Raw genomic sequence first — 26,212 nt, forward strand, 5'->3', positions numbered from 1 at the left:
ATCTTCCTCAGCAAAAAAAAGAGGAGGATTGGCATTAGATGTTAACTCAGGGCTGATCTTCCTCACAAAAAAAAAAAGAAAATGAAAAGGTAAGCTACAGAAAATATTTGCAAGTCACATATCTGACACAAGACTTGTGTACATATATTTTTTGAATATATAGAATATATATATTTTAAAACTCTTAAAATTCAACAGTAAGAAAATAACCAAATTTAAAAATGAGCAAAAGACTTAAGATACTTCACCAAAGGGATATACGCATGGCAAATAAACACATGAAAAGATGTTCAACATCATTAGCCATTAAGGAAATGCAAATGAAAACCACAATGAGATACCACTACACACCTATTAAAATAGTTCAAAAAAATAGGTAAAATACAGACACTACCAAGAGTTGGTGAGGATGTGGAATAACCAGAACTCTCAGACATTGCTGGTGGGAATGTTAAATGGTCTAGTCACTTTGGAAAAGTTTGGAAGTTTCTTATAAAGTTAAACACATACTTACCATATGACCCAGCAATCTCATTCCTGGGTACCTACCCTAGAGAAATGAAAATTTATGTTCAAATAAAAATCTATATATGAATGTTTACAGCAGTTCTGGTCATATTATCCAAAACTGGAAACAACTCAAATGTCCTTTAATGGGTGATAATAAACAAACTGTAGTACAGCCATACAATGGAATATTATTCAGCAATAAAAAGGAACAGACAATTAAACATGCAACAACTTGGGTGACTCTCAAAGACATGCTGAGTGAAAAGCCAGTCTCAAAAGCTTACATACTATATGATTTGATGTATATGACATTCTCAAAAAATCAAAACTGTAGTGACACAGAAAACAGCAGTGATTTCAGGGGTTAGAAATGGGGAGAAGAGTATGACTTTACACAGAGATAGCAAGAGAGAGTTTTTGGGGGTGATGGAACTGTTCTGTATCCCAATTGTGGTAGACGTTACACAAATCCTCACGTGTTAAAATTCAGGGAATTATACAGCAAAAAAAAAAAAAAAATCAATTTTACTGTATAAAGTTAATGTAAAATATAAAATTAAACAGCAAAATAAGATTCTCAGGCCCATGCCCAGAGTAAGCAAATCAGGATCTCCAGTTACGAGATGCAGTTGGTTGCATTTTTAAGACACTCCACAGGTTATCTTGGTGCATAGCCAAGGAGGGAAACTATTATAATTCCTTGAATTTGATTTCTCCATTCCTTCTGCTACTTCTTTAGGTCAGGCCCTCATCTCTCATCAGGCCTACTGACTCTTCATCTCCAATTTAGAGCCCTACCACATTGGTCCCAGAGTGACCTCTGACAGGATAAAGTTCAAGTTCTTCAATGGTGCATAAGACTAAGAAATGGCCTCTGTCTGCCACTCTCATCTTTCTGCGTGTCTTTTCTTGCATTCCACACTCCAATAATAAAAGAACACTCTAAATCTCCTGAAGTGACCTGCTATTTCACACCTCTAGGCTTTTGCTCAAACTATGTCCTCTGCCTGGAATTTTACCCCCACCAACAATCTGCCTGGCAGCTACCTTTCAAGACTGCTTCAGTCACATGTTCTATGTCACTCCCAACTAAAAATCTTTCAGTGACTCTCTGTCTATGCTCACCCTCACCTACAATACTGTCCACAAGCCTCATCTCCTACCATTCCTGCCTCACACTTAAGACTTAAAATGCCAGTCTTCTAGGTAACTCTCTGCCACATTTTATGTTTTCTCAGCTATTCATGCCTTAGTTTATGATGCTCCTGCCTCCCCAAAATACTTTCCTACCCATCTTTTCCTGGAATAAACAAATGTCATTTCTAAGAAGTCTTCTCCTGCACTTCTAGGCTAAGATAATTACATGTCTTTTCCATTCCCATAGCCTCCTCTGGTTATCATTATCACAACACTTACCTTATTATATTGAAATTATTTTATGCATCCATCTCTCTCAATTTGCTCCTTAATAGCAAAGGCCATCCTTTATATCATTATATTCCTCAGGCTTAGTATAAAATCTGGAACAAATTCATAATTAACAAATGTTTCTTGAAGAAAGCAATAAATGAGAGTAAATTTACTGGGTAACTTAATTTACATCTCCTTTTCTCCAAAAGGTCCTAAGTGGCTAACTATATGCTGATAATACCTAAAACCTCTATCTGCAGTTTGGCTCTCTCTCTCCTAGGCTTTTGTCATGTTGTAACAACTGTCAACTAAGTATCTTTCCTTAGATGTCCCAACTGCACCTCAAAATCAATTTAACCATAATTGAGCCCATTTTCTTCCTCAACCCCTTCATCTCAAATGCGCTCATTTTCTTATACTGTCATTTTTGGTGAACAAATCCAACAGCCAAAAATCACTCCATTAGAAACCTCAGAATCATCCTAAATGCCTTTCTTTTCCTCATTTCTCACACCCAAACAGTTATGAAATCCTGCTGATTTACTGAGATCTAAGATCTTCATATTGTGCCTCAGGTCCAAGCCCTTGTTTCTTCAAAACTGGGCTATGGTAACAGTTTATTAATACAATGGTCTCACTGCCTACAATTCTGAATCCCAACAATCTTTTTCATAATGCCAACAGTGATCTACCTGAAATGCAACATCACCATTTCACTCTTCTGCTTGGCACCCTATTGCCCATAGCAAAAAGTCTAATAAACTCCTTAGCCTGGCATAAAAGGTTTTCAGTGATCTGGCCCCTGCTGTCTCCCCCAGACACATTTCTCTCCTCATCCACTCTATCAAAGTATACCCTACAGTCATACTGAACTTCCTGCAGTTCCCTAAGTGTAGCCAGACGATCTCATACATCTATGCTCAAGCAATTCACTCTGCCTGTAATGTTCTCCTACAACATAGTCATCTAGTGATCTTCCAAGCCTAAGGTCTAAGGTGATTCCTCTGTAAAGCTGTTATCTGATCCATGCCCCCAACCAAAAATTACTCCTGGAAAGAACTGATCAATTCTTCCTCCAAGTTTCCATCAATTTCATTAATGTCTACCATAGCATCTATTCATCACTTATATCATCTATTTATTACAATCTACTTCCCCCAATGAGACTATAAGCTCCTTGAAGGCAGGGACCATGTATGAATGATCTCTAGCATCCACAGTACCTAATACAATTGTTAAGACACATTGAAGGGGTTAATGAAGGCTAAAAAAATCCTTCTAATGGTTTTTAACCCTCTGGTAAAATCAGAGTTCACAATAACAAAATTTAATTTACAAAACAGTAGGTTATCCCAAATAGCCACATAGAGGCAAAATCCACTAAATTACTTTCTTAACAGAAAATAGCTAATTAATGGGCATTATCCCCCAAATACACAAAACAAGCTATCATCAAATTATAACTAGTACTTACATGTTTTAAACAGTAAACATTGTTCCCAAAAAGCAAAGAAGCTTATTTTTAATACATTCTCACCTCACCATTCTGCACCTTTCTATTTCTTCTTTCTTACCCACAACCTCATGCTATCCTTAGATTATGTAAAGGAGCATCTTTCAGGGTCAGGCCTGTCCCAGCCCTATCATGCCCTGTAATGTCCCATGTTCCAAAATTAATCCATTCTCTCCCATTATTCAGTCAAATCTCTCATTCTCTCAGTGGGGGAAAATTCAGATAGATGTTGAAGGCAAGAAAGCATTCTCCAGAAATCTAAGCACAGCACCAATATATGAATAAGTAATATGCTTAAAATTCCCAAAGATTATCTACATTTGAGAAAGAGGTAATTATAAATCCAAATAAATAATGGATTGGTATAATATGAAAGAAGACTTTTGAGGAGAAATTCCCCAATGGGTGAGGAAGAGAAGGAAGACAGAAGTTCATCTACTCAAGACTAACCAAGTTGTAACCAAGTTAGAATGGAATGAGCACAAATTTTAGCTCAATGATTTAAGGCAAGCACTTATCAATATGAAATATGAGAATAACATCTACAACTCACATGAACTATAAAGGAAAACACTTAATAAATGGCAGGTTCTATATAATTGAAAAGAACTTGGTATTCAACCCTAGAAAGGACGTAGAACCAAGAATTTGCAAGACTAAGCCTATATCAGTTAACACTACTGGATTTTCTACAGACATCAAGAAAAGCTGTACTTTTGAATCAGTTTTTCATACCTTTTCTAAATTTCCTGAGAAGGCCTCAGTGGATACACACATGGAAATGAGATCTTCTGAAACCTATATACTTTTCTTGGCTTCATTTGAGGTGAAAACTAAGGCTTCCTTTGTGTCTTAGAAGATACAGCAACCAATGAGGTTCTCTCAAAAAGACTTTTTAATTCTTATATAATATTTAGATAGATTACCGGAGGCATAAGTTATCAACAGAAAGAAAGCCGTGAAAAGACATCGATTAAAAAAAAAGATGTAAAACAGTATCTCTGAGTTTATCAGCAAAGTTGCTGTTCTATCATTTTCAGCAAATTCTAATTAAGTTTACCTAGGCTGAAACTCTTCCTTGCAATCTTAGGAAACTGAACTATTACAATTCCTTCTTTGGAAGCTTATTTTCTCTGCCTAGATATTTGTGGGATTTTTTTATCCTTAATTTTAAATAATATTGCTAGACTGAGACTTGTAAGAGTCTCTTTACACTGAGTTGTTTTCTTCCTGGAATATGGCAGTTTGCATACACAGGTGCTCTTTAGTGCAGTGGTTTTCTCAAATATGTCTGATTATTTCTTTGTTTGCAATTTCAAATTTTCAATTTTTTTGTTTTGTGTTTAGGAAAAAGCATTATACATATATTATACATATATTAGAGGACTTTGTTTTTTGTCCTCCATACCTAGCTCTTCACTCTCATCCTTTTAGCTTCTTCTCATTACTCCTGGGTCTAGTAATAGACTGCCATCAATCTGGTTTTCCACAGCATAGTGAATTTTCCTCCATTTCCACAATTTAGTGGTCATTTGGAGGGTCACACCAAGGGTTGTTAACCAGATGTGAGGTTACCCTCTAATTATTTTTAAATTGACTGAATTGCTTTAAAATATGTCTGTATGAACCAAGAATATTTTCATATATCAATGCTGATAGAGATTCTGAGGGCTTGAAAAAAGGAGTAAGGGAGAGTGATAAGGGGAATCAGATAGGAAATGAACATAAAAGGAGTGGTTCCAAAAAAAGAAACTCAAATACTGTGATAACTTTTTTAACATATAAACTTCAGGACTAAAATAAAAATTTAAATAAAATAAAAATGGAAAAACTGAGGAAAAGCAAACATTCTTGACATTTAATTTCCAAAGTCTTATTTTCATTTTCTTATACATATCTCCTGGAGAGCCAAATTATTAACAGTGACTATCCTAGACAAAATATTTGAGGACATTAATTTACTGAATCAACAAAACCTTTACATTGAGAAGTTTTAGTCAAGCAAACTACTGAGACATATCTTAATTAGAGAGAGATTACACAGAGCAGCATTAGACATGCATGAGTGACAAAATCAAACAAAGCTTCTTATTTGCTATTAATGAAAGATTATATAACTTAAATAAACATTAGAGACAGAAAACTCCAGAGAGATCAAATTGGTAGAAATGATTTGGGGGAGCATTAAAAAAAGAAAAAAAGGGGGACAGCCCAGGGGCATAGCAATAGCAGTTAAGTTCACGCGTTCCTCTTTGGTGGCCCAGGGTTTGTCTGTTCAGATCCTGGGCGCGAACCTACTCACCACTAACCAAGCCATGCTGAGGCGGCATCCCACATAGAAGAGCTACAACTCTACGACTATGATATACGACTATGTACTAGGGCTTTGGGGAGAAAAAATAGGAAGACTGGCAACAGATGTTAGCACAGGGCCAATCTTCCTCGAAAAAAGAGAAAGAAAAACAAAAACCAATTTACCTAATCTGAGAGTTTGTCTTTAAAAAAAAAAGGGGAGGGGATATTCAATAATATAAAATTTAAAACTGCTTAGTATATATTCATAAATATAATTTTAATTTAGCAATAAAACAGAAAAAGACTAACCTTTCCTAAAGACATTTTCATTCAAACCAAGAAAAACCAACTAAACAAAAAGAATTATAATGCTGATGATTTTGAAGGCCTAACTTTTTTTAGGGAAACCATATTTTTGCATATTAATCACCTAAAGAAGTGTGCTTTTTGAAATGTGAAAGAAAATTAAGAACTGAAAAAATATTCATCTTAACTATTTCAAAAGGAAAATAACTCAGTGTAGACATAAGCACATATAAAAGTTTAAGACAGCACACTCTGGGACATTTGCTGACTCTAAGGGAAGCGTGTGCTACATATTACTAACAAAAGTACCTTTCCTTCTAATTTGCCATTCAAGAGTCTTCTCTGATAGTCACAGAAATGGGGGTTGGGGGTGGGAAAAAAGAATAAAATACTTTCACTTCATATATACAAACACACACATTCATTACCGCATTTAGGAAAAAAATACATTCTGATAATATAAGTTTAATTTCTGTCCATGTATCTTCTAGCAAAATAGTTGTAGACACAGAGTTAGCATTCATTATAAAATTTCTGTTCTCTAATCATTATACCTATTTCGGACACTGCCGTTTTTTTTTAAAGCTTAACTATTAACTATTAATTGTTAATTATTTTTTTATTTAATTGTTAATTATTAACTGGTATCAAACATGCTACATCTTATTTCTATTCTTCAATATTACTAGAAGATGCATGTGGTTCCATTTTCAATTCTAAAAACATAAGCACATTAGAAATTACACATGAGCTTTTGCTTCTCACTGAATTAAACACATTCTCACTTATCATGTAAGAATTAACACTTAAGGAATAGAAGCACGAGGACCTAACTAAATAGATGAAACAAAATAATCAACTTCTTGCCAACCATAATACTTTTTATCTGATGTATAAAAGGTCAGAAATGCTGATTATGTTAATACGAGGCTAAGAGTAAGCATTAGAGAACATAATAGAAAATCCTAAAATTATTTGGAAAAAGAATCAAGCAATATTATAAAAAAATAAATAAGGGGCAATGTAGGACTAATCAACCCTATCAGATGGCATGTTAGGCACTATTCTATTATAAATTGAGAATGACTGACGGAATAAGATATGATAAAATGTTTGTTTTTCGTGAGGAAGATAAGCCCTGAGCTAACATACGATGCCAATCCTCCTCTTTTTCCTGAGGAAGACTGGCCCTGGGCTAACATCCATGCCCATCTTCCTCCCCTTTATATGGGACCCCGCCACAGCATGGCTTGACAAGCAGTGCATCCGTGCGCACCTGGGATCCGAACCTGTGAACCCTGGGCTGCCAAATGGGAGCATGCGCACTTAACCACTACACCACTGGCTGGCCCGATAAAATGTTTTTTAAATTACTTAGTAACCACTTTTCAACATCTGACTATCAATTCAAAGGGAGAAAATGAACTTGTAAAATACATACCTCATATTATACCCTAATAAATCTCAAGAAAAAACGTATGAAAAAATCAAATAATAAAATTTATAGAAAACAAAAGTATACCTATCCTAACTATAAAGGGGAGTTTCTATGTCTTTGTTTCCTACTTTTAGAACAACAACAACAAAAAATGCAAAGGAAAGATGAAAGGGAACGGTTACATAAAAATGGATCAAACCCAATAAACTAAACAGAGCGAATACCCTGTCTCGTTTGCCTCAGTACTCCGCTGTACACTCACACCCAGCACAGGTAGAGTACATTTATGGCAATCTTGCCCAAGGAACAAGAGCCATAAAAGACCATACTCTAACCCAGCAAGTTCAGTCTTAAGAGTTTATTTTAAATAATTCTGCATACATAACAAACACTCAGTGAATTTTGTAGGGATTAATAAAAAATAAAAGAAAAATCTATGTGGCAAAATTTAAAGGTAAATATCCCCAAACTCAAAAACCTTTAAACAAATGACACATTATTAAAATGCTAGGCAGGAAGACAACATAGATATATAGAAAATGCATATAAAATGATGATGAGAGACTATAAAAACAAAAATTATGACAATTACACAATAATTATACACTTATAAAAGAAGCCATTGAGATATACAATCAGGTATTTTTAGGTAACGACGTCTTATTTGTAATGTCCTATAAGATGACATTTTAATAAGATTGTTTTTATTTCAATTTTTAAATGACTTGAAAATACTATAAAATATTAAGATAAAAAGCAAGTGAGAGGATTTTTAAAAGATTAGGAATACAAGTATAATAAAAGGTAGCCTATCCAGAATCCTTGGGTTGAATTTCGAATTTTTCAAATGGCTTACATCATTAAAACTTTACTTTAAAATTTTATTAAAGATCTTAGAAAGACAGAAGAAATACACATGAATCTACCAGACTTCTTAAGCAGAACACAGAATAAAATGATCTTTTGCATGATGGACTCAGGTATGCCACTATGAACACACAGTGAACACACATCCTCGAGATGCACTGAAACGTACAGAGCAGTATTTTCCTTTATTACTGTTCCTTGGTTGTTTCTTCGTCTGTCAAGTATTTTGCCCTTTCTCTTTTCTAAACAGTGCCGTTTTGGGCCGGCCCCATGGCTTAGCGGTTAAGTGCGCACGCTCCACTGCTGGCGGCCCAGGTTTGGATCCGGGGCGCACACGGATGCACCGCTTCTCCGGCCACGCTGAGGCCGCGTCCCACATACAGCAGCTAGAAGGATGTGCAGCTATGACATACAACTATCTACTGGGGCTTTGGGGGGGAAAAATAAATAAATAAAATCTTTAAACAGTGTCGTTTTTTTCTATGGAAGCCCTTCTCTCTCTTTTTGTAATTTGTTACTTGTAAACAGTTGTGGTTAAGGCTGCAGGTCAGGACCGCCACATTACACCAAAAGGCACTCATATTCCAACTCTGCTAAACACAAGCTCTAAACCTCAGTTTCTTTTTTTTAATTTTTATTTATTTATTTTTTCCCCAAAGCCCCAGTAGATAGTTCTATGTCATAGCTGCACATCCTTCTAGTTGCTGTATGTGGGATGCGGCCTCAGCATGGCCGGAGAAGCAGTGCGTCGGTGCGCGCCCGGGGTTCCGAACCCGGGCCACCAGTAGCGGGGTGCAAGCACTTAACCGCTAAGCCATGGGGCCGGCCCTAAATCTCAGTTTCTTCATTTGCAAAATGCAGATAATAACGGCACCTAAGCACATAGGGTTGTTTTGAGGACTAATTGAGATAAAGCCAAGGAAGTACTTAATTGGCACAGAACTTGACATACAGTAAACAATAAATGTTACCTATTTCTTTTCCTCCTACTATTGCCTTAGAAATTAAATAGCTCAATTTTTTGAAGAATGTATCTGTTTATATGTGTGTGTGCACGCATGCATGTGCATGTGTGTGTTGTGGAAAAAATACTTCAAAAAGTTAACAGTATTTCAATGAGATAACACTTCATACTAACTGGGATGGTTAAAATAAAAAGACAATTAACAAATGTTGGCTTGCAAGGATGTATAACAAGCCCTCATTTGTTGCTGATGGGAATGGAAAATGGTGCTACCACTTTGGAAAACAACTTAGCAGTTTCTTAAAAAGTTAAACATAAATTTATTATATGACCCAGCAATTCCAGTCCTAGGTATCTACCCAAAAGAAATAAAAATTTAGAAGCCAGCTCTGATGGCCTATTGGTTAAAATTCGGCACTCTCCGCTTTGGCAGCCTGGGTTCAGTTCCCAGTCACGGAACCACACCACCCATCTATCAGTAGCCATGCTGTGGCGGCGGCTCACGTAGAAGAACTAGAAGGACTTACCACTATGTACTGGGGCTTTGGGGAGGAATAAAAAACAAAGAAGATCAGCAAGAGATGTTAGCTTAGGGCGAATCTCTCCCAGCAAAAAAAAAAAATGAAAAAGAAAAATTTAGGTCCACATAAAGACTTACACAGAGATATTCATAACAGCATTATTCATTCAACCCAAATGTCCATCAACTGGTGAATAGATAAGCAAAATGTGGTACATCCACAATATGGAATACTATTCAGCAACAACAAGAAATGAAATATTGATACGACATGAATGAACCTCAAAAACACTATATTGAGTGAAAGAAGCCAGACACAAAAGACAACATATGTATGACTGCACTTACATAAAATGTACAGAAAAGGCAAATCCAGAGATAGAAAGTAGATTCACAGACACCTGGAGCTGGGGGTGGCAACGTGGATTAACTGTAAATGGGCACTAGGGATCTTACTTCATTGACGGAAATCCAACTGTAAATTGGATTATGCTGATGGTTGCACAACTCAACAAATTTACCAAAAATCATTACATTTAAAATGGGCAGATTTTATAGTACACAAATTACACCTCAATAAAGTTGTTTTTCATAAAGTTAAGAGCAGTTATCTCCAGCTAATAGTGCCATGGATGACATTCTTCCCCCAGTTTTACTTTTTAAAATGCTTTGAAGGATTTATTTATAAAACAATAAAAAGTAAACTGCCAAATTTATTGGACTTATGTGTAATTAAAAGTAAACAGAGGGCTGGCCCAGTGGTGTAGTGGTTAAGTTTGTGCACTCCCCTTCAGTAGCCCAGGGTTCGTGGGTTCGGATCCCAGGTGCAGACCTACACACTGCTCATCAAGCTATGCCGTGGCAGCATCCCACATAAAAAAAAATAGAGGAAGATTGGCAACAGATGTTAGCTCAGGGCCAATCTTCCTCACCAAAAAAAAAAAAAAAAAAGTAAGACTCAGTAAAGGCATAGGGACTCTCCTCTGAATAAAGTGACTGGCCTTTATGATATCTACTTTGCTTATATTTTTATTGATTATTTCATGTTTTAGGAAGGTTCTGGATTGATCAGGGTAGTTAGCTGATTAAGTGAAGTCTCACTATATACCTTTCCAGATTCAAAGTTGAAGGAAAAAAATTAACTGTCTCACAGTTCTTTAAAGATACTGTCAGAGGTAACATTGTGATAAGAATTTTTTCTTTTTTTTTTTTTTTGCTGAGGAAGATTCACTCTGAGTAACATTTGTTGCCAATCTTTCTCTTTTCACTTGAGGAAGATTCACCCTGAGCTACCATCTGTGCCAGTCTTCCTCTATTTTGTATGTGGATCACCGCCACAGCATGGCCACCAATGAGTGGTCCAGGTCCACGCTGGGAACTGAACCCAGGCCGCCAAACTGGAGCATGACAAACTTAATCACTAGGCCATGGGGCCAGCCCAGTGGTATGAAATATTTTAAAGACTGTTTTCCACAACCTTTCCTAAACGAAAAGGTAACACAGGCTATATAGACTAATTTAGTTATATCAAATCTAAATCTAAGCCAAACAAAAATACCAAAAGTAGAACACAAAACTTTTAAATAGTTGGGCCCAGGATTCCTTTTTAAGAAGTTTTTCAAGAGACACACACACACTAAAGTCTCAGAATAATTGCTTTCTAGATTCACGAAAGAGAGACTAGCCAAAGACAGCACTGATTGTTTAAACATTTATATGGTATACTCTATAAATGAAAGCTCAAATAAATCAAACTGGGTCTGATAAGTTAGGATAAAGGGAACTTATATTAGTTTTCTAGGGCTGCCTTAACAAATTACCACAAACCTTGTGACTTAAACAACAGAAATTTGCTCTCTCACAGTTCTGGAGGCCAGAAGTCTGAATTCAAGGTGTCGGCTGAAGCATACTACCGCTGAAGGCTCCAGGGAAGAATCTTTCCTCGCCTCTTCCTAGCTTCTGGTGACTCTTGGTGTTCAGTGGCTTATAACAACATAACTCCAATTTCTGCCTCCACTTCACATGCCCTTCTTCTTTTGTGTGTCTCTGTGTGCCTTCCTCTACTTTACAATAACACCAGTCATTGGATTTAGGACTCACACTAAATCCAAGATGATTTCATCTCAAGATCCTTAACTAAGTACATCTGCAAAGATCCTAATCCAGCAAGGGGGCAGGACTAGTTGTTTGTTATAATTAAAACTACGTGAAAGGCTCATTCTCTTAGGGAAAAAACTCACTGAAAAAAAACCCGACAACTCAAATTTGAAATTGTTTTGTGCATTCTTAGCAGAAATATCCTATTTTTTTTTTTTTTAGGGAAGAAGATTGACTCCTGAGCTAACATCCGTTGCCAATCTTCCACTTTTTGCTGAGGAAGATAAGCCCTAAGCTAACGTCTGTGCCCATCTTCCTCTATTTCGTATATGGGATGCCACCACAGGATGGCTTGATGAGCGGTGCATAGGTCCACGCCCAGGATCCAAACCAGCAAACCCAGCCCACCGAAGCGGAGCATGCGAACTTGACCACTACACCACCAGGTCGGCCCCGAAATATCCTATGTTTTAATTGTGTCCTTTTCTCAGTAGAAAATATCCTATCATACCATCAAGAAATTCTATCATTAAAAAATTCTAGGGGCTGGCCCCATGGCCTAGTGGTTAAGTTCAGCACGCTCCACTTGGGTGGCCTGGGTTTGGTTCCTAGGCACGGACCTACACCACTCCTTGGATATAAAGGGTTGGATGAAAATGTTTTACTACATAAACTTATTTCCCAAAGACTGTTTCTCTCCCAGTATTCCCTATTATGATAAATGCTATCTTCAAACATCCTGAAGCTCTGGCTACAAGATTGGCGTCATACAACCAACTCATAAGTAAATTATGTGAACTCCTTTAAAATATATTACAAATGCAACCAATTCTCACTCGCTCCACTACCACTAGCCTAGTGTAAATCGCCATCATCTCTGGCCAAAGTGAGCCTTTTAAAATGTAAATCTGCTATGTCATTCCCTTGTACAGAACTCCAGTGGCTTCCATCACAGATAGAATAATATCCAAAGTCACCCTCCTCTCCTACAATACCCTTCTCTCGCTCCCCCAGCCACAAAAGCCTCCTTTCATCCTGGAATGTACCAAGCACACACCTGTCTTGCTGTTCCCTGTTTCTGTTTCATCCAGGTATCCGAAAGGATGAATCTCTGTCACTTCTCTGCTGAAATGTCACCTCATAAGAGAGGCTTTTCCTGATAACACTATCTCAAGTCACACTCCCAGTCATTCTCCCTTTACCCTTCTAAAATATTTCTTCAGATAATAACAATGTGACAATATAATATATATTAGTTTGTTTTTTACTGTCAGCCTCAACCCAAAAGAATGTAGGTTCCATGAAAGCATGCTTGGTTCACTGCTGGATGCCCAGCACTGGAACAGCATCTGACACACACTAGTTCAACAAATATCTGAATGAAGAATATATCTAATTTTGAATGACAATAATAATTTATTCATGTATTTTCCCTTTTCAAATATCCCCTTCTCCATTTTGTGAGGAATATTATGACAAATATTTTCCCAAATTATTTCCTATTCACAATAAATTTTTGTTCTGCTTTGAAAAAACAATTACCAACAGAAGTTTCTCTACAAGTTAAACATGAGAAGAGTCAAATCAGTTGCCTGCCCTTAGATGGGGTGGGAAAGAAAGAGCTAGTAAGCAAACAGTCCTCTGATCTTGATACCACTCTTTCCAACTGCTCCTTATTTCTGAACTACTTCTCCTTCCCACACTGTCAACAGGACTCCTGCTTTCCCAAAAGACATGACTCTTCTGCAGAATGGTCTCATCAGTAGTTGGGCTATTGTATCTACTATACCTTTCTTTCTCTTAAACAGTGTCCCAAAGTAAATTCCAAGGAACACTGTCTCCCAGGAGTGTTAACAGATACTAAAAAGGGTCAAATAAATTTAGGAAAAACTTCATTAAACAAAATCAAGCAGTTTTTTTCCTTAGAGGACTTTTCAGAATCTTTATGTCAATGTGCATTGTAAACCTCCACAATGGAAAGAGTATACACTGTAACCCAAACTTATTTTTTTCAACTCAAACTTAATAGAATCTTTCTTTCAGTCATTTCATTCATTACGCTCTTTTTTCCCAGCTATCTCAAAAGTTCTGGCAGCCTGGCTTACTGAAAACACCTTTACTTTAGATATGAGTGAAGGTTTAAAAGGAGACTTGCTAATGGATTTAAATTATAATTAAAATGTTCACTGCCTGCAGGGTATTATTTAGGAATAAGTCATTACTTTTCATAAATGTGAAGTGACAAAAATTAATAAAATTACCAAAAGTAGCATAAAACCTGGGCCAAAAGCACTCAAGTAATTTCCCCTCCACCTATATATTCCTTCTTTTATAACACTGCTAACCAAAATAAGGGTGGGATTGGAGGGGCAGAAGGAAGCAAGTTCTGTAAATTTTTGGCCTAAATATTACATTTGCATTTCTGGGGGAGACTATAATTACAGGTAACAGACTCTCATATAAGAAAATTAAATCAGTAAGATCACTTTAAAATATGATGAACAACACAAATTCACACCCTGTCTGATGCAAAAATTACTTCTCTAACCAATTCCTCTTTTTCTCCATCATTCTCCCATCTCTCTGCAGGGAACCCACCCTTATATCTGCCTCTGCATGCCTCCCTTGCCTCTAAAACCTTCTTCTGGTCACCCCTTTCATTCCTATTCCAGTCACCTCTTTCACTTCTATTCTGTATCAGTGCCAGCCAGCCTCCATCCTTGAACTCGTTCATCCTAATATTTGCAGAATATCTTCATAGATATCTGACGTTAGAAGCAGAAGTTGAACTAGGCACAGCCCTAACATCAAAGAAACTCCTGAAACTTAGAGGCCTGATTGGGAATATGGCTGAACTGCACCCCCTCCAAGATAAACAATGCTACCTTCAAGCCCAATCCCGCAACAATCCTAAATTCTTCGAAACTAAAAATAGCTCAGCTGTTGTCTCAGCTGCCAGCAGATGGCCAGACTATTTTTAACTCAGGATTCTAGAGAGCAGGAATGGATCAAGCTAAGCTAGGGCAGCCTAGAAGCTCCGCAAAGTTCAGTGTTCACTGCAGAGAGCCGTAGCGGGGCAGGTACCAAGAGAGGGCAACCTAGAGCAGTTCTTGGGCCTGTGGGCTTCACACTGATTTTAACAATGTAAGTGAGGGGTTTGTTTGTTTCTTTCTTTTCTTAACCATTCTTTACTTCGAAAGAAAGTCTGACACGTAAGAAAAATTGATAAAAGTTTTAAATAATCTGCATAACTTTTCAAGGTTTTATTATTTATTTTTCTTTTCATGAAAATAAAAGTTCCTCTATGTAGTATCTTTTGAGAATGGATTTTGTTTTAATGAAGTAAAATCTCCATTAATCTAGATAAGGTTTCCAAAAATTATACTTTAACAAAAAAAATACAGTTTTCTTAAGGATATGTGATGAAACTGTAATTTAATGAGTATTTTTTTTACAGAAAATCTATTTATAATTAGACTGAATTAATTTTGAATACCACTGCTCTGAAATCTACTCACATGACAATAAAATGATTTTAAAACAAAGAAGGATTAAAAGTCTGACATACTATATATTTTCTTCTTTACTGTCCATCTCCCTTCAGCTCCATGGTAGGTGCTCAATAAATATCTGAAGGGGAGAATGAATGCAGGCAGGTATATTTAGAAGGGTTACTTAGAAAGTGTACTTAGAAGGACTATAACACCACCCATTTCTGTACCTCCACCATCCAATTCCTATCCACTCACAACCTACAGATTAGGGATGACCAAACCAGGCCACTCCAGTTTACTTTCTCCTCCTGCTTGATGGCTACATAGGTTATCAAGAGCCCCAAGTAGGCGTGGCCCAGGTCTCAACAGTGAAGAGGAAAGGGGAGGTGTGTAATAGTTTCCAGGTACAACACATATTGAGGAATACCATCTTACTGCAAGACATTGTGCTTTCTGCAAAGATGAAATGAGTTATCTCTATCAACTTATGTTTGGGTGATAACACAGATGGATGACCGGAAGGGAAGAAAGAAAGTTCACCAGAGATTAACTATCGTGAGATTGCTCAGTGCAATTTTGTAGAAGGCTAAACGTAACTTTTATGAAATGTGAGAAAAGGCCTTATACATCTGAAGTAAAGAAAGCACTCCAGTGCCCAGCCCCTGCCTGGGTAGTCACATTCCTCATACTAAGCTTCTGCTAACAATATGGAAGAAGCAAAAAAGTAAAAACTGGCAAAATCTGGAATAGAGAATCCTGGTAAGCCAGCACACACACTACCAAGTAGTTCTTATGTCTGAAAATGCCAAGAACCAAGCTATAGGCCCTCTAAAAGGGCCAATCAAGAGGGCAGGAATACTCAATGCACAAGTTAACAGAACAGTGTATTCATATTCATGGCACATTACAATCATTAAGTTCAATATCCTAATTTTACAGAGAAGGAAACTAAGGCCCAGGGACTTGACTATATTGTAAAGTAACAGAACTGGGATTTAAACCTAAGATCCCAGACTCTCCTTCCAGTGAGCTTTCCATTAAAACAAACTTACTTATATTAGGATTTTGGAGAGGAAAAATATACAGACACAACACACTCCATTTCTTCAGTCTAATACTTATAATTTAGTATATTAAAAATATACTCTAACATGGAAAATCTGGCCTCAATCTCTTAAATTCTTTAATTTCTTTAATCTGCAAGTTATTCATAAATTCTTTAATCTGCAAGTTATTCATAAACCTATACATAACAATTCTTTAAAAAAGTCTAAAATAAAATCACTCCCTCTCTCATCGTGCCGCAATTTAATAATTATTCCTGTCAGGAACCAGATATAAATCAATTTTTACCATTGTTAAATGTCTTCTCACACACCTGGAGGTCTTTTGTTAGCTACAAGAACAACAAATGGTAAACTTCTGATCCACAAGGGGCCAAAAAACTAAACTTTACTACAGATTCAAAATTTTTAAATGAAATTTTTTCAATGTTTTTCATATCACCACATTTAAGGATTCAAAAAATAAGGGAAAAAACAGCATAGCTTATTACAGCAAGTTAAAAAGGAGCCTATTTATTTTAATAATTAAAAGGCAAAGTTACTTTTAAGCTGTCTTGATCCTCTACTTTAGCACACATTTAAGTTATTCTGGATTTTTTCACCCTCAAGAACGCTTTTTTCCTCAAAGCCCATTTAACAAGGTTCATTTTCTCATCAATTTGATCAAGTCTATTTCCAGAGCTATAAAATAAAACGTAAGCATTAGGAATTCATCTTCGTGTTAAATGTCCTAGTCTCGCCTTAAACGATTTCATCTTTGATGGATGCAATAGATCTGTCAGCGTTCCCCCCTGAACAATTCCTCCGCTGCCCGTCCTCGCTGTAGGTATTGTTTAGACTGACCCTGCTCCGGGCTTCATTACACCAGATCTCTTCCGTCTGAACTATAAATCACAATTCAAGCTTGAGAGCAGCTGCCCCTGTCCAGACATGTGGCTGGTGGGTGTCACTGTCTTTTTCATTTTCCCCATTTAAACCCTCCTTTCCTTGTCACTAAAACCAGCTTATCTAAAGGTCCCTTCCTTCCCCGCTTTTATATCGCAACCCCCACCCCTTAACCTCTGGTCTTGTTCTTCCAGGTCAGCCCAGTCAGATAAAACATTACTCTATGTTTTTCCTGTGGCGGAGGCGGAGAGATGTCAGAACCGGCTACACCTCTCGCAAAGCCCTTCTCAAGACTGTCAACAACGGAACAACTTCAGCCTGTCTTCCCAAAGTGCCACGCCAAACAATAAAGTTATTGAAATTACGACTCGGAACCCTTCCCACGCCCAGTCGCGACAAATCAGCTCCACCTCAATTTCCAAGCTAATAAACAACAGCTCATCTTCTGCTTCATCACAAAGGCTGGTATCCCGCCCGCACCGCACGGTCCACCGACAAAATAACCTCCCACTCTCCAGTCGAGTCCAAGCCCAGCTCACTGCCCTTGCTCCTCCGCCCCACATCCAGCCGAGTTGCTGTCAACTCCAGCCGGGCAGCAGGGAGCTCGGCGAGGGCTCCCTGAGGTCAGCGGCGCCGGCCTAGGGCGCACCCCCAGGCGACCCCACCTCGCGCGGGGCCGCCGCGCCGGCCGCCACCCCCGCCCCCGCCCCCGCCCGGCCTCTTCCCCGCTCACCTAACGCCACCTCACACGCTTTGCGCAGCTGGGAGTGATGCGCCTTCTTCACTTCCTTGTCGGCCAGAATCTTCTCCAGGGCCCGGGTCAGGAACATGTTCTTCGTCTTCTTGCCCTCATACATGGACGCAGAGGAGGAGGCAGCGGCCCGTCCGACCCGCGGCTCCCAGCGGCTGGAGGGGGGGCGGAGGGGGAGGAAGAGCGGAGAGAAAGGAGAGGGGGTGGAGGTGGGGGAGAGGAGGCGTGGAGGGCAGCGGCAGGATCAGGAAGGGGCGGGGGAGCGGGACCAGCCACGGTGCAGGCGAGGGGCGCCGGGGTCTTCACCGTCCCCCGAGAGGCCGCCCCTGGAGGGCCGCGCCCGTCGGACCTCCGCTTCTCCCGGCCCGGGAGTCGCTGCCCGGCCACCCCCCTCACTCGCCCCTCCGGCCCGGGGGCGGCGAGGGAGCCCAGCCTTGGCGGCCGTGTGCCGGGGGCCGAGGGCCGAGGCGGCTCAGAGGCCCGGCGAGAGCAGGGCTGCCCTGGCTACTGTGGGGATTAGCACCCGCCGCGGCAGTGGACTGGCCTCCATCACCGCCGACCTGCCCCGGCCGCCATGTTGGGAGGAAACGACGCGTCACGCAGCGGCCGAACGGCTGCAGAGGAGGAAGCGGCGGCGACGGCGCTGCCTGCCCAGAGCTGCCGCGGCGCCGGGAGGCAGGGGGCGGAGGGCGGCGCGGGAGGAGCGGCCCGAGCCGCAGCGCTACGGCGGCCCGGCGGGGCCTCGCCGCCTCCCGCGTTCGCCTGCAGGGCGGCGTGGGGCGTGGCGGGCGTCCTGCGGCGCCGCGCCGGGCACCTCGGTCTACTTGCGGCGGGTTGGCTTCGGTACCCAGGACCCCTTGGTATCCTTGCTCGAGCTGGGTGAACAAGATTCCAGGCTGTGCTGCATCCGCTTCTCCAACTTCCTGGAAATCCGGGTGGTGGGAGTGCAGTCCCTTCCGCTCCAGGGGTCGCGGAAACACGCGTGTCGCCCATGCTCAGCCGTACTGTGTTCCCACCCGCCGCGCTCGACTCTAAATTTCCTTCCCAGATGCAAGAAACTGCTCTCCAGGACTATGCCCACCGACTACCTCAGGGGAAGATTCTCCCTTGGGAAGAGTAAACTAAAACCAGTTTAACAAGGATTCCGGAATGTTTCACTTTTTCATCTCTGTAGGATACATCGGTAAACTAGATTTCGGATCCTTTCTGAATTGAGTTAAGCGAACAGGTGAATGCTTCTGATTGACGAGGTCCTTGAAAGCTCTGTTTGTGTGCCTTTAATACTAAGATGCGGTCCAGGACGTGAAAACCAGTTTCAGAATGGAAAAGCTTTAAGTACAAACCGATTACCCCACACGCACACGTGACCATATGTCTGCTTTGGCACGAAAGAATTCAAATCCAAAGTGTTTCCTTCAGAGCAGAAAATTATAAAGAATACCCTAAAAACGTATGCGAAGAACTTATTTACATGGTGATCTAGGGGCATGTCTCCAAGCTCAAAGCTACTGTGTGCCCCGATCAACACAGGGTCCCAGATTGTCAGAATGTGTTTCTCACTGTTCTGATCCATTCGATTGCCTTGACTACCGACTTGTCCTAATGCAGCTATCCAAACCCAAGAATGGAGAGGCTGTGAAGTGACAAGATTTGGGACAGGCGAAAAAACATGAGAAATAAAAATGAAAACCTTAAAGCTGACCCCGAATTAAAGTGGACAAATAGATTAATTTCTAAAACTTTCTGGTCCTGAGAAACATCCATAAATTCATTAATTTCATTTTCAAGACTATCTCTAACTTCTTGGAAATTAGAGATTGAATATACTTCTAGATCAGATGTAATATTGATTTCCATGTACACTCTGATAGGTTATAAACTTTTTGAGAACAAGCTTCATTTCTAATTTATCTTAGTTTCTTCATGATGCTGTTGTTGTGCCAGGTACTGTTGAAGGTGCTAGCTGATCACCAAATCCATTTACTCTTCTCAGTACAGAGGTACCTTATGTTCCTCCCTTGCAGTTACGTGTAGTCATCCAGGCTTAGCTCATTTAAAAAAAAAAAAAAAAGTCTTCCACAAACAATCTTCCATGCTCTTTCCTCTTCAGCATGGCTACGTGCTGAAGATGGCAGAGCCACAAGTTAGAAGGATCCACCCATCGGGAATATTTGTTTTGGACTTACTTAACATGAGCAAAGTAAACTCAGCTATGTTTAGCAGCTAGCTTTATCCTAAACAATACACTTGGCATTCATTAATGAGTAATACAGACAGAGATCTTGGCTCATGAAGAGCTCAGATTCTACTGCATAGCACATATCACAATCCGTAATTATCTTGTCTGCTTACTTGTTTATTGATTGGTGATCTGTTTCCCTCATAAGAGCAAGGACCTCATCTGTCTATTCACTTCTATATGCCTAGCATCTAGTATAGTCACTGGCACAGAGAAGGCCTTTTGTAGAAACTTGAATAGAAACTTGAATGAATGAAAGACACTGGCCTAAGTCAGGCATGATCCTTGCCCTTGTGGAGTTTACAGTATATAGTAGCAAAAAGGATATTAAACAAGTAAATCACTAATAAATATATAATTACAAATGTGTTAAGTATGATTAAAGAGAAGAACAAAATGTTATGAGGAGATCTTTAGATTTTGGATTCAGGGATGGCTTCCTGAAGAAGTAACATTTAAACTGAGACCTGAAGGAAATCAGCCAAACTAAGTCAGGCAAGAACTTCCTAAGCAGTCTTGGGGTACAGGGGAAGCTTGGCAAATTTCAGCAACCAAAACAAGGCAGTGGCTGAAAGTTATCAAGGGGGAAATGGTGCCAGTAAGGATAAAGAGGGAACTAGGAATCAGATCCTACGTAACCTTGCAGGCCATGTTAAGGGTTTGGGATTTCATCCCAGTAGCAATAGAATTCTATAGAAGGGTTAAGTAGGGAATGAAGTGATCAAATTGATGACTTAAAAGTAATCCCTCTGTTGTGTGGAGAAGAGATTGGAAGGGGACAAGACTGGATGTGGGCAGAACAGTGAGGAGGTGATTACGACAGTGCAACATGGCTTAGGCTGGACCAGGATCAGCATGCAATGTTTGGGAGATCATGCCCTCCACAAAGATGGCAAATGGGCTGAAGTCCAGCTCCAGCATCTGCCAGGGATAAGGGGCTCTTTTTTCTAATTTGCATAAAGATTAGATGGACCAGTGGTGTCAGAGTGATGGCAGTGGAGATGGAGCGAAGCAGACAGATTTGAGATATTCTTTGGTGGCAGAATGAACAGGACTTAATAATGAATTGGAATGAAGGTGAGAGAAAGGAAGAGGTCACAAATGAATGCCATGTTTCTGACCAGAGCCAGTGAATGAATAGAAATGACCTCTCTCCTCCTTTCTCCTCTTTTGCTGAGTCTAGAACTTCACCCAGAAGATGGTGGTAATGAGGGGCAGGGGTGGAGGGGCAGGCGGGAGACGCAGCCTTGGGAGGTCAGTCACTCTCACCCAGCTTGAAACTCAAGATGTTAACTCTGACCTTCCTGGAGCAAAAAATAAGATAAGACTCTAAAATAAAGCTGATGTCCTTGAAAGATAAAAGGAAAGACAGTGTTTGAGGGTGCCAGACTCAGGCAATTTTTACACAAAATTATGAATATATTTCCCTGTATGTATGTTTCCTTTTATTTTTTACTATTGTCGTTGCTTGGTGGTTATTCAACCTATTTAAATAAGAAATCCAATCTCAGTATTTATTTGCGTTTGACTCCTTGCTGTTTTCAAAACATTCAAATTCAAATTCTGTATTTATGAAATGCCTATCATCCTCTATTTTTGCCTCTCAGTCTGCAATCTCACCTTTTTATCACCTAATTACCCCATATCATTTTCCCTTTCGTCTATCACTTTGCTATATATTAGCTATCTTAACTTTTCTCTTTAGGTAATATTCCCACTTTAGTTCCCAAAGAAGTCAAATAATACCAAACAACAAAAGATTTGATCTGGGTTTTAGCATCTGGTTGGTGTGCTTTATCATCATCCTTTTAAATATAGATATAAGTTTGGTGTAACATAAAAATTAAATAAAATGTGCATAGATTTTTAATTAATGCTGAGTATATCTGATTGATGTTAAAAACCAATATTAGTTAACATCAAAAATAGCATCATGTTCACTTGACTAAAATAAACTATGACGCCTTGAGTAGTCTTTCACATGATCTCTAAATTCTGTTAGCTTTCAAAACATTCCAAATGATAATAATAATAAAGATTTATATAGAGCTTATTATGAACCAGATACAACAACTCAAATGAAGAAGTTTCCATTATTATCTCTGATTTATAAGTGAAGAAACTGAGACACAGAGAATTTAGATAACTTGCCTAGAGTATACAATTAATAAGTGGTGGAGCCAAGATTACAATTTGGAAAGTCTGGCTCCAGGGCCCATACTCTAAACAACTAACTATACTGTGTCTCTAAACAGTCATTTCTTGTAGCCTCCTTTTCTGCCGACTCCCTCTTCCCCTGCACCACTCAAGTTCCAGCACATTCCTCCTCCAACTGCCCCCCTTCCCTTGCTTCACCCCCACACCAGGTGTCCATACAAACACCAAGCTTATCTGCACCTGGATGCCTTTGTTTATGTTTCAGCAATCCAGAGCGCCCACCACCACCTTTGTTTTGTTTGCTCTCCCCAAAGTCTTCCCAACCTTCAAAGCCTCTTTGAAATTCATCCCCTTCTAAGTTTTCTCCTTCTGCCTCCAATAGCACCAATCCCACCCTTCTCTGTCCTTTGCAGCATCATCTATCTCACACTTTACCCCTAATTATATATCCACGGTAGTGTTTAATCAGACTGCAAATTTTTGAAGACCAAGGATACAAGATAAAGCAGGCAACTTAGTAAAAGATGGGAAAACATTGATTAAACAGAGAAATATATCACTTTTGCTGAGACCACAATAGTGACATGACTAATGTAAGAAAAGCCATCTCCAAAGTAAGTCATCTGCTTTCTTGCTTTTCATATGAAGAAGCTTGTAAGCTAATTTGATATTCCTCTTTTATCAGTCTGCTACTTTTCCTCTTGTTTATTAAGGAAATAAATGAATAAAGTGTGTCTTCAGACTCAGAGGTTCTGCTTACTGTTCTGCAGGAAAAGTATCAATACACTGGACAGGGTAAACAGGGAAACATGATAGATTGAAGAATTTGATTTGGAAAGAAAAGATAAAAAAAGCAAGCAAATATTTATTGAATGAGAGACTATAATGTGGTATTTAATAGGCCCCTGTTTTGTTAGATTTATAACCAAGCATTTCACTTTTTGGCTCTATTGTAAATAGGATTTAAAAATTTTTGAGGGGCCAGCCCAGTGGCACAGCGGTTAAGTACACGCGCTCCACTGCGGTGGCCCGGGGTTCGCCTGTTCGGATCCCCGGCGTGCACCGACACACCACTTGTCAAGCCATGCTGTGGCGGCATCCCATATAAAGTAGAGGAAGATGGGCACTGATGTTAGCCCAGGGCCAATCTTCCTCAGCAAAAATAGGAGGATTGGAATCGGATGTGAGCTCAGGGCTGGTCTTCCTCACACACACACAAAAAAAATTAAATTAAGCTAACAAAACATATACAGGATCCTATGCTGAACACAACAAAATGCTGATGAAGGAACTCAAGGAAGACCTAAATAAGTGGAGAGACATATCATATTCATGGATTGGAAGACATTGTAAAGATGTTAACTAATCTATAGGTTTAGCACAATTCTAATTCTCTAGTTATAGAGAAGCTGATTCTAAAATTTATATGGAACAGCAATGTAACTTTTCCAGCCATAACAATTTTTTTAAAAGAATAACAAAATTGGAGGACTCACAATACCCAATATTGTCTTTTTTTGTGTGTGAGGAAGATCAGCCCTGAGCTAACATCCATGCTAATCCTCCTCTTTTTGCTGAGGAAGAACAGCTCTGAGCTAACATCTATTGCCAATCCTCCTCCTTTTTTTTCCCCCAAAGCCGCAGTAGATAGTTGTATGTCATAGTTGCACATCCTTCTAGTTGCTGCATGTGGGATGCGGCCTCAGCATGGCTGGAGAAGCAGTGCGTCAGTGCGCGCCCAGGATCCAAACCCGGGCCACCAGTAGCGGAGCACGCGCGGTTAACCGCTAAGCCACGGGGCCAGCCCAAAGTCTTAATATAAAGTTGTGATAATCAAGATAATGTGGTATTGGCTAAGGCATAGATATGTAGATGACAGAACAGAATAGAAAATTCAGATATAGACTCATAGAAATATAGCCAATGGATTTTTGACAAAGATGCAAAGGCATTCAGTGGAGAAAAGATAGTCTTTTCAAGAAATGGTGTTGAAACAATTAGATATCCTTGTGTAAAAAAACCAGCCTCAACCTGAAGGTCACACTTTATATGGAAATTAACTCGAAATAGATCATAGATCTAAATGTAAAATGTAAAGCTATAAAACTTTCAGAAATAAACATAAGATAAAATCTTCATGAGCTGGGATCAGGCAAAAAGTTTTTAGACATGACAACAAAAGCATGATTCATAAAAGATAAAAATTGATAAATTGGACTTCACAAAATTTGAAACTTTGAAACTGGGAAAGACACTGTTAAGAGAATAAAAAGACAAGCTACAAAATGGGTGAAAATATTTGAAAATCACATATCTGACAAATGACTTATATTCAGAATACATATTTTAAAAATTCTCAAAACTCAACAGTAAAAAGAAAAACAAAACAACAACCCAATTAAAAAATGAGTAAAAATGTGCGACTATGACATACAACTATCTACTGGGGCTTTGGGGAAAAAAAAAGGAGGAGGATTGGCAATAGACGTTAGCTCAGAGCCGGTCTTCCTCAGCAAAAAGAGGTGGATTAGCATGGATGTTAGCTCAGGGCTGATCTTCCTCACATAAAAAAAAAGGGTAAAAAAACTTGAAGAGGCACTTCGCTAAAGAGGATGTACAAATGGTAAATAGGCATAAGAAAAGATGTTTAACACCATTAACCACTAAGGAAATGCAAATTAAAACCACACTGAACTACTACTACACACCTATTAGAATGGTGAAAATAAAAAATGCTGACAATATCAAGTGCCAGAGAGGATGTGGAACAATCTGTACCCTCATATATTGCTGGCAGAAATGCAAAATGGTACAGCAACTCTGGGAAACAGTTTGGTAGTTTCTTATAAAATTAAACAAACACTTATTATGTGACCCAGCAATCCTACTCCTGAATATTTACCTAGGGAAATTAAAAGTCATGTTCACACAAAAACCTGTCCACATAGGTTTATAGAAACTCTATTCATACTAGAAACTGGAAACATCTCAAACGTCTTCTATTCATACTAAAAACTAGAAACAACTCAAATGTCTTTGAGGAAATGTATAAACAAACAGTGGTATATCTATGCAATGGAATAGTATTCAGCAATACAAAAGAACAAATTATTGATACGTGCAACAACTTGGATGAATCTCAAAGACATGGTGTGTGAAAGAAGCCAGTCTCAAAAAGTTTCATACTGTCTGATCCATTTCTATGACATTCTCAAAAAGGTAAAACTATAGGGATGAAGAACATCAGTGGTTGTAAGCTGTTGTAGGTGGAGGTAAGAGGTGTGTCTATAAACAGATAGCAAAAGGAAGGTTTTTTTGGAGTGGTAGAAATGTTCTGTATCCTGATTACGGTTGTGGTGAGTTACATGAATCTATACGTACATGTGCTTATAGAACTGTTCACAGGAAAAAATCTATTTTACTCTATGATAATTTTAAAAACCCTCTACTTTTAACACCACCAAATATCAATTATATCTCTATAAGACTACTAAATCAGAACCCACTGGATATAAGGTAGATAGATGACTAATTCTGGAAGTTTTTAGGTAATCGAAAGAAACATAGATTTGCTATCAAGCAGTAGAAATATATAAGCAGTATTGGGGGGAGGAGGGTCTGGTTAGTAAAGAGGCTAAATCATCCAGATAGGCTATAAATGGAATTTTCTGGATAATTACACATGACTCTACTCACCTATAA

The 26,212-nt window shown here is 39.1% G+C and overlaps 1 protein-coding gene across 2 annotated transcripts in view; it reads right to left on the bottom strand.

The window, feature by feature from the left end:
- Nucleotides 1-19,067, bottom strand: part of ARFGEF1 (ADP ribosylation factor guanine nucleotide exchange factor 1) — a 151,630-nt gene extending 132,563 nt beyond the window's left edge. For both annotated transcript variants that reach the window (XM_058528826.1, XM_058528825.1), the window contains exon 1: nt 18,097-19,067. In XM_058528826.1, the coding sequence (XP_058384809.1) occupies nt 18,097-18,220 (124 nt within the window). In that variant the 5' untranslated portion in view covers nt 18,221-19,067. The remainder of the gene's footprint in view (nt 1-18,096) is intronic.
- Nucleotides 19,068-26,212: the final 7,145 nt, after the last annotated feature.

The sequence above is a fragment of the Diceros bicornis genome, chromosome 33, assembly GCF_020826845.1.
Source record: "Diceros bicornis minor isolate mBicDic1 chromosome 33, mDicBic1.mat.cur, whole genome shotgun sequence".
NCBI lineage: Eukaryota > Metazoa > Chordata > Mammalia > Perissodactyla > Rhinocerotidae > Diceros > Diceros bicornis.